The sequence below is a fragment of the Diplotaxodon limnothrissa genome, linkage group LG17 (assembly GCF_057381915.1).
Source record: "Diplotaxodon limnothrissa isolate DT_005_m linkage group LG17, D_limnothrissa_male_GT1.1, whole genome shotgun sequence".
In the NCBI taxonomy this organism is placed as follows: Eukaryota; Metazoa; Chordata; class Actinopteri; order Cichliformes; family Cichlidae; genus Diplotaxodon; species Diplotaxodon limnothrissa.
In genome coordinates, this window is record NC_140612.1 from 2,663,469 (window position 1) to 2,672,308 (window position 8,840).

At 42.7% G+C, this 8,840-nt stretch overlaps 1 protein-coding gene across 1 annotated transcript in view; it reads left to right on the forward strand.

Moving 5' to 3' along the window:
• The window catches only part of LOC146614465 (cAMP-regulated D2 protein), a 28,533-nt gene extending 24,975 nt beyond the window's left edge, over nt 1-3,558 (forward strand). Inside the window, exon 8 of the mRNA XM_085376144.1 lies at nt 3,106-3,558. Within this exon, the coding sequence (XP_085232270.1) occupies nt 3,106-3,558 (453 nt within the window). The remainder of the gene's footprint in view (nt 1-3,105) is intronic.
• The last annotated feature ends 5,282 nt before the right edge of the window (nt 3,559-8,840 follow it).

Below are 8,840 nucleotides of genomic sequence, written 5' to 3' on the forward strand. Positions count from 1 at the left end.
AGAGATGTCAAGGCCTGGAAACTGTATGGAGATGAGTAGTGTTCATTGCTGAACAGCCAACTCATGACCTCAGTGGCCACATTTACTGAAAATGGTTGTGATATGCCTTCTCTTATGTAAACAAAAATGTCAGTAATTGAAATTGAAATGTCCTTTGGTAACATGGTAATTTTGCATTGTTCCCTCTTTTGCTGCCACTGCTCCTTCCTTGGACGACTTTTGATAGATACTAACCACCGTATCCCACAAAAGCCGGAGCTTTGGAGATGTTCTGCCCCGTCTTCTATCACAGCTTGGCTCCTGTCAAACCAGGTCAAATCTTTACACCAGCCCATTTTTCCTGCTTCTAACACGTCAACTTTGAGGATAAAATGTTCACTTGCTCCCTGATATATCCCACGCACTAACAGGTGCCACAGTGAAAAGATAATCAGTGTTATTCACTTCACCTGTCAGTGCTCAGAATGTTGTGCCTGATCGGCATCCATAGATGAATACGTTCAAATGCACAACAGTTACTGAATGGAATTTTTAAAGCATTTGTTCTTTCTGAACATGACAATAATCTGACACTGGAGAAAAGAAGCGTGCCCAAAAACAAGAACAGATTTTAGCAACGAGAGAGCAAGTTGGACGGGGGAGAGAGAAGAATAGAATAGAATAGAATAATCCTTTAATTGTCCCACAAGGGGAAATTTGGGTGTAACAGCAGCGATAAAGACACATAAACAAACAAACAGTACACAAGACACAGAACAGAAACATACACAATTTTTACATATTTACATCAAGGACAGTGGTTACCAAAAACAGAGTACTGTACCGTTATTAAATTAAATACAGATAAGAGGCAAACCCAGGTTGTAGTGTGAATCGGTTGATAAAATAGTGCCAAGTTGTGAGGAGAAATTCTTTTCAAAAGATATAATAAACATAACTTGTGCTCGTATTGCCTTGAATGTGTGAGACATGATCATAAACCTGTGTGGCAAAAAATAAATAAGTAAATAAAAAGAATTGAGTGAGAGAGACAGAGAGAGTCCCGTCAAAGTCAGCAAGTTGTTTTCAGCTTTCAGATGTTCAGCTGTGTGGGTGCAGGTTGTGTGCTGCTGAAAAAGACACATTGGTTTCTAGGTAACAGGCAGGAGAAGACAGTCTACCTTCATTTTCTTTGCTTCTTTTTAGCCGAGAGGGAACAACATTTTCGCTGCTCTGCCCTTAGCCCATCTCTTTGTAGATGCAAGGCTAATTAGTTATTCTTTTTCTTTTCTACACACGGCAAACTCCAAAAGAATTGCAGTAAAGTACCGACTTGGATGTTTCTTTAATTTTAAATCAGATTGGTTGTTTTCATTTTGTTTCCAGGCTTAATACTATTCAATACTAGTATCTGACTAGTTAATTAATATAGAGCTACTTATCCAGCATATGGAACATACAGCCATGAAATTTGTCCATACTTAACCTTAACCCACAGGTTATTATGGCTTTAAGCAAAGGGTAGGCAGTAGGCATCCATCCATCCATCCATCCACCCACTTCTGTTTCCCCAGTTCAAGGTCATGGGGTGAATTGAGCCTATCTCAGCTGTAATATGGAGCGAGACAGACATAGTAATATAATAAGAATATGGTAATTACTAGGGTAATCTTTGTGTGTGATCTAAAATGAGTTGATGATCTGTAAGTGTGGCAAATTTGCAAAAAAGAATTCAGAAGGGAGCAAATATTTTACACTGCACTGATGGGTAAAGTGCAGAAATAAAGTACTATTTGAAAAGCTTGAGTGGTCATAAGTAAATGACAGTTTTCGCAAAGGTGGGCTTACCTACCTTGACATGACCCTTGCCAATGTCAAACTTTAGGTGAGCATCATAGATGTGAATGGTGGATCTGACTGCAAATCTAAAGGACTTTGTGGTAGCAACTTGTCACTCAGAAAGCAGCACCCAATAGACACAGTGCTTTTCTCTAAGCCGTAAATGGTAAGGTGAACATCGAGCTTTACTGAGATTTGAAATTCACAATTGAGACTACAGCAGAGGGCCAGAGACATGAGTGCGAGTTTAAGGCAATTCATTAGTAACTTCACTTTGAAGAGTGAGATGATGATGACCATTTATTGTTCCAGAAAAAACTGTTTGATGAAGATTTGATCCATTACTGTAGGAGGAATATTGAGTGAACTGCATGTCAAGCAAAAGGCTTGTTTTACAATTTTGAATAGCGTCTTTCATACACATATAAACCTCATCTTATCGATTCTCTTATCGACTTTCATTAGGTTCTCAGTGGCTGCACTTTGAGAGTGGCCACCATCGTTAAGCAGCATATCAAAGACATGACATTCATGTATTCGTTCTTGTTGTGCATGCTGTGTGGTCAAATGTTTCTGCATGTTCAAGGTATTTCAGCTGTTTGTTATGATCAGTGTTGGCGTTATTGCTCAAACAAGTAATGTAGTGCACATATTACCCGGAACACTTAAGTGATGCAGTTGTTACAAAACAACCTGAAACGCATTGTCTCATAATTGTCAGCTAACAATATAAACCTATAGACTACAGTTCCACACACTCCCCTGGTACATTTCCTACAATGAGCAGACTATTGCACAAGTTCAGATAGAACCGATAGGCAAGCAGAACAACAATTTCAAGGAACTAAAGTACTAGGAGCTGGTCCTTTACAAGAACCGGTTCTCTATTCCCATGCCTCATAAAGCTGATAAAAAGTCCAGGTTTGTGAAAGTCATTACAAATCATCCTGAGAGTGTAGATTTGCCAAATTTCATTATAGTTCAGGCACTAAGACAATTTTGTGCCAACCCACCCATGGGATGTCTGATTGGACTTTGGTGGTACTATTAGTAAGGTTGTGTTTTCTGGAGTTATATAATTTATGTTTTACTCCAGTCTTATCTGATCTTAATCTGCAAAAACCACAAAGATCAGGTGGTGTTACTACAGGAAAAACAATGCTGATCATCAGAGTTAGTGGGTTTTATCTTCATGCAACATGCTTGTTTGTAAAACATTTAATAACAAGACAATTAAGACATAAATAATGTGACCTCACCATCTCCCTCTTATTTTCCTTTCCTCAGATTGTTACGGATTTTGTCTTCTTATGTCCATCGAGGAGGTCAGCATGTGCTGGCACAGCAGCGGGGAGCAAGTTCTGGATGTATGTTTTTGACCATGTGATCTCGGACCGCAGTGTCTGGTCAGGTCTCACTTTCTGCTATGAGCATTCCTGCCATGGTGCAGAGCTGCCCTTTCTTTTTCATTCAGCCTCTGTGGCCAACTTCACCCTGTCACCGTCGGAGAAGCTGCTGTCCAATCGAATGCTGTGCTACTGGGGTGCCTTCGCTCACACCGGCGACCCTTCCTCCAGGAGCCAACAGACAACTTTCTGCCGGGAGCAGCGTCTGCCTATTTGGCCGCGCTATTCTGACACCAGTGGCTTTCTGGTCATGAACCTCACTGTGCGTTCCCATACGCAAGCCGGAACCAGAAACCATATATGTGATTTCTGGGACCAGCTGGGCATCTACTAGAGAGGGAACAGGCTGGGCATGCTGTTCTTTTGTTGAAACTAGAGTCAAAAGAATGGCTCTTTTCCCTGCATTGTTTTGTTTCTAAAAGTAGGATGTGTAGATGTCTGCTCTAGCTTTGCTCTAGAGTTAGTTAGTTAGTTAGTTAGTTGATGGAGTTTTGCTAGTTACTACAGTACTGCCCTTTTGTCTTTTGTTTGTTGCAAGTAAACCATGTATTTGTTTGTATGCGAGATTTCTTTTCTAATTGAATGCAAGTTTGCATGACTTGAATTGTTATCTAGGAGCAAAGCAGCCAGACGGTACTTTTTAGCTATATCAGTCACCAGACTGGATTATTACAACAATTCACAAATTCATTACCATAATGTTTGGTACAAAAAATCATTGCTTAGGGGGAATCCTGCTCATTCTGTTCTGTTGTTTATTAGGGATTTGCATATTTGGACTGGAGTGAAATGTCTTGTCAACTATGTGGTGTGGTCCAAAATATTTTTCTGCCCTGAAAACACATCACTGAGTTATTTCTGCTCACAACTTATTAGGACCTGCAGCCATGTGTTGTTCTAAGAGAAAAGCCTCCCTTTACAAAATGTTATGACTCATAAGACACTGGCATCAAACACTTAGCCAGAAGAAAGCTGGTTCTATCTGGCAAAAGGGGAAAACGAATGCATTTGGTAACAGTGGTGAACATCAGTAGGACGATTGGTTGATGGAAGGCTAGTTTGGTTTCTGGGATCACGTCTGCTATGCAGGCTAATGTCAAAGAAATGCAGAATATCTCAAACAACAGGAAATTGGATTTATGTTGACTGAGCAAGTTAGTGGTGAGCTGGCGAACCATATCTTGCTGCCTATCTGTAACCAAATCCTTCCTGGAAATACTATTTACCTTATATAACCTGCGACTTTAAGGCAAAGTGATTGAAGATTAATTGAACTAATAATGCTGGTAGAGAAAACCACTGACCGGCATATGACAGTATGGTAAATACTCTACTTTAAATGTGGGTCACTGGAACTAACTGCCAGTCACAAAGCAATGGTAAAGAGGGAATTGTTGCATATGAGCCCTAGAAGGCAGCATGGTACTACTCAAATTTGGGCTGCCGGTGATGTTTTTTGCTTTTCGCACCCCCCTGCAAACCCCAGTAGTCTTGCAGTGGTGTTGCAACTTTAAGGCAGGGATGACTCCTGGAGTTGCTTTCTCACTGTATCTGCTTTATTTCACAATCCGATCATAACAAAAACATACAGCAGCTCCTCTCCGACTCCTAGCCCTTTGCTGCGGTGGAAAAAGAACCACTCCAAAAACCCCTTCAAGGAACATATGTACAAAAGAGTTTTTCTAACACACCAATGGGGCGTTCAATGCCATCTGGTTAATATGAGTACTCTGGCAGAATAACAGTTCAAATGAAAAATATACCAGAACAAACAAGCAACCAAAAAAGAAGTGTGGGGTACCTTTGAACCAATGAACAAAGTATAACCATTTATACTTTTTAACATAACCCGGCCCCGTCGATATGTGTATCTCTCACACTCTCCCCCACTCGAGAAATGTCGTCCCGACATAAATGTACCTTATAATCGACAATCCATAGAGAACAATAGAATGGCATGGACTATGTACCAGGTTACATTACACCCTTTTTTTTTTTTTTTAAGTTACCCAAACTACCGTGCACTGTAGTTGTGTATACTCCTGATAGTGGTGTGAGGTAAGTGCTCGACTCTCCAGTTCTCATTTATTACGGTAGCCTGTGCACCCGTGTCCCACAATGCGGTGACTGGTACATTGTCAAAGGTGCATCTCACCATTTTTCGTCTACCAATCAGCTTCACTAATTTTTGTCCTTGCTTATCTGATAGAAGGTCAGAATATCCCATGTATGACAACCACCCCTTTTTCTCTCTTTCCCTCAAATGTTGTTCAACTAGCCTCACCGCTTTACATACATGTTTGTGATGGTGCCAGTGTTGTCCCTGACAGGCTTTAGAACAGTAACTGACAGATGAGCAGCCTGCACACCTCTGGAGTGGGGTGCTGACCGACTCTCTCTGGTGGCAGCAACCACAGCGGCGGGACTCCTGATGTGGCGGTGGGGTCACTGCTGGTCCCGTGGCAGTGGCCCTCTGGCGTTTCCCTGCAGCTGAAGTGGAGCTCGGCATCCTCTGGAGATGTGGCCAGGCTGGCCACACTTAAAGCAGTGGGTGCAGTTGTCTCCCTCTCCGTTGCTCTGGCAGGTCCTGCAGCCTTTCTTCCTCCAGGTACCCGCGGCAGCATCTGATGTCCTCTTTGTAGTCTGCGACTTGCCAGCGTTCAGGGAAGCAAGAACCATCTGCCTCACCTCTGCAACCTCGTTCCTCAGCTCTTTCACCAGGTCGTGCATTTCGGGTGGAGGATGATTTTTCTTGTCTTCCTTGGTGGCGGGGATCTGTGAGCTGCTGCGTGGTTCATCCCTAGTATGTAGCTCATTGATTCTTGGTGGTTTTGTATTGTTCCTCTTTAACTTGTTCAGTCTTTCTGTCTCGAGATTGGCAGCTTCATTTAGTTTCTCAATCAGCATTTCATCAGTCACATCTGGGTTGTCAAGAAGGGCTTTAATCTGGAACTTTATGTTGTCATTTTGCAGCCCAGTACCCACTGATCTCAAAAACTTCCTTTTTACCAGGTCCCGACTGTAGTGTTCTGCTTCTTTGTCCTTGGATGCGTACAGGAGGCGATCTTTAAGCTCAATGGCTCTGAATAAAAAGTCTTGAGCTGACTCTTTTGGATCTTGGGAAATATTTATCAGTTTTTGGTACAAATCAGATGTGTCATCTTCTCGGTAATGTCCTTTTAATATTGTCTTTAACTGTGTGAGTGTCAAATCAGTCTTTATTTCAAGCATATCACGCAGTTTGAGACCTGGATTGATGGCTCTTATCACTGCTTCAATAACTTCTGACTCACTGTGGCCTTTGCGGAGTCCATTTTCCATCTGATGCAGCAGGTTGGTATAGGACAGCCGATCGCGCTGCCCTCCCTCACCTATTTGGCCACAGATGCGAAACTCCCTGCGAATTGTCACCTCTGGTACTTTAGAAGACAGCAGGTTCGGGGCAGCGTCCGCCATCTTGAGTTTCTGCCCTATCGCTCTAATTTCTTCCTGCAGCTCGTCATACTTGTCTCTTGCGTCTGAAGGGCGGGAAAAATCACTCTCGGCCGTATTGTCTTTAGCTTTATATTCGCCCAAAAACGATAAAAGTTCTTTCACAAACTGTACAGCATCGTCTGGTGTATAACTGTTTTCCACCTCGTCCAGTTTATGTTCTATAACTTTCATCAGTTGGCGTCTGGAAGTGTCTTTTGTAGGCTCATTTAGCGGTGTAGCAAAGCCTTTCACCTTATAACCCACTTCTATGAGCTGATCACGACTTAGCTGGCAGAGTGTGGCGGTGATCTTATCTCGTCGGGCTTCTATCTCCATTGTGGGTACTCACAAGCTTGTCTTTAGTCCGTCAGATTTCAGGTCCGGTGCTTGGAGAAAGGTTTTTCTTCAGCCGTGCGGTAGCGCTAACGTTAGCCGCTAATGGCGCTAACCAGGCTTCTGCTTCACTCTCGTGCGGGAAGTTCTTCAAACCTTCCTCCTGGCTGGCTCGCCATGATATGTTGCAACTTTAAGGCAGGGATGACTCCTGGAGTTGCTTTCTCACTGTATCTGCTTTATTTCACAATCCGATCATAACAAAAACATACAGCAGCTCCTCTCCGACTCCTAGCCCTTTGCTGCGGTGGAAAAAGAACCACTCCAAAAACCCCTTCAAGGAACATATGTACAAAAGAGTTTTTCTAACACACCAATGGGGCGTTCAATGCCATCTGGTTAATATGAGTACTCTGGCAGAATAACAGTTCAAATGAAAAATATACCAGAACAAACAAGCAACCAAAAAAGAAGTGTGGGGTACCTTTGAACCAATGAACAAAGTATAACCATTTATACTTTTTAACATAACCCGGCCCCGTCGATATGTGTATCTCTCACAGTGGCACCATTTCTCACACGTCATTGTTATGCTCTCCTGGCTATTGTTTCTATCTTAGATTATTAAGTAATTAAGAATTAAACCCATGTCAGTCTCCACTTTATATTGGACCTTATGAGCCAGGTAATAACCCTAAAGGCCATCAGCAACACATCTGCGTGTTGTGAAAAGTAAATGGCTTGACGCTCTCAGCTAAGTCACTGACATTTTATTTGACATGTTATGTCAAAACAATTCAGTTATGATTCTCATCATATCAGTCTTGCCAGTAAGTGATATGGGTCCACAACGAATGCTAATCTAAATTTACATAAATAAGGGTACAGCTTGTCATATCATCCAAGAACAGAGGAGGCAGTAATTTGTGTGAAATAGTTGTAGTTTATGAGTTTTACGTTCCAACAGAAGTGGTTTGAAGTCTTTCAAATCCTTCACTTGATCTGGGAGCTTAACTGGCAAATGTCCAGTCATAAGCCTGCTTCCTTAGCCTTCAGGCGTTCACCACTCCTGTCTCTTTCTAGAGCAACTGAAGTGGCCTCTCTCCCTACTGGCACAAAGGCCACAGTGAATTGTCCTGTTTCCTTTGGGGCCAGTTTAATATATGCCACAGACACACACGACCATTTTTATTGGCTGTTTACACACGACTGGTAGCGCGCTGACACACTAGGGTGTGTTGAGGCCACCTCATTATCTCAGCAGACTTTGCTGTCATCCAGTATCAAAGCACGGCCCTGTCTGAGATGGCCGCACAGCTAATCAATTGCTGTTCATCCCAACACTGCGCCAAAGGCTGTGCTCACAGGCTGTCCACCTCCCCCTAAAAAACCCTGCTGCTCATTATTGTGACAGCTGATAAGAGGGAGATGGAGTGAGAGCGAGAGGGGACAAACAGACACAATCCTTTCTGTTGCCTGTATAATTTAGAAAAGGTTATGGAATCAATGTCTGGCTGTCTCCAGCTCCAGATCAAGGTTGTTGGCTTTGCACAGACATTCCAATAAGATCTGATTATGGCCACTGCATTTGCAATTAAAAATCAGATGACAGCCTTCGCTGCCCAGTATGCTGCTTGGGACAGTTAGAATACAGCAGCACGCTGTCCACTGGCGTCCTTCTCAAAACAAATTGGGCTCGTTCAACTTTTAACCTCCTAGGACCTGGCGTCCCAATATGTGGACATCACATTTTGGGTTGTCTAGACCAAAATACTAATTTTTGCTCTACATGGGCCTGATATCCACTTA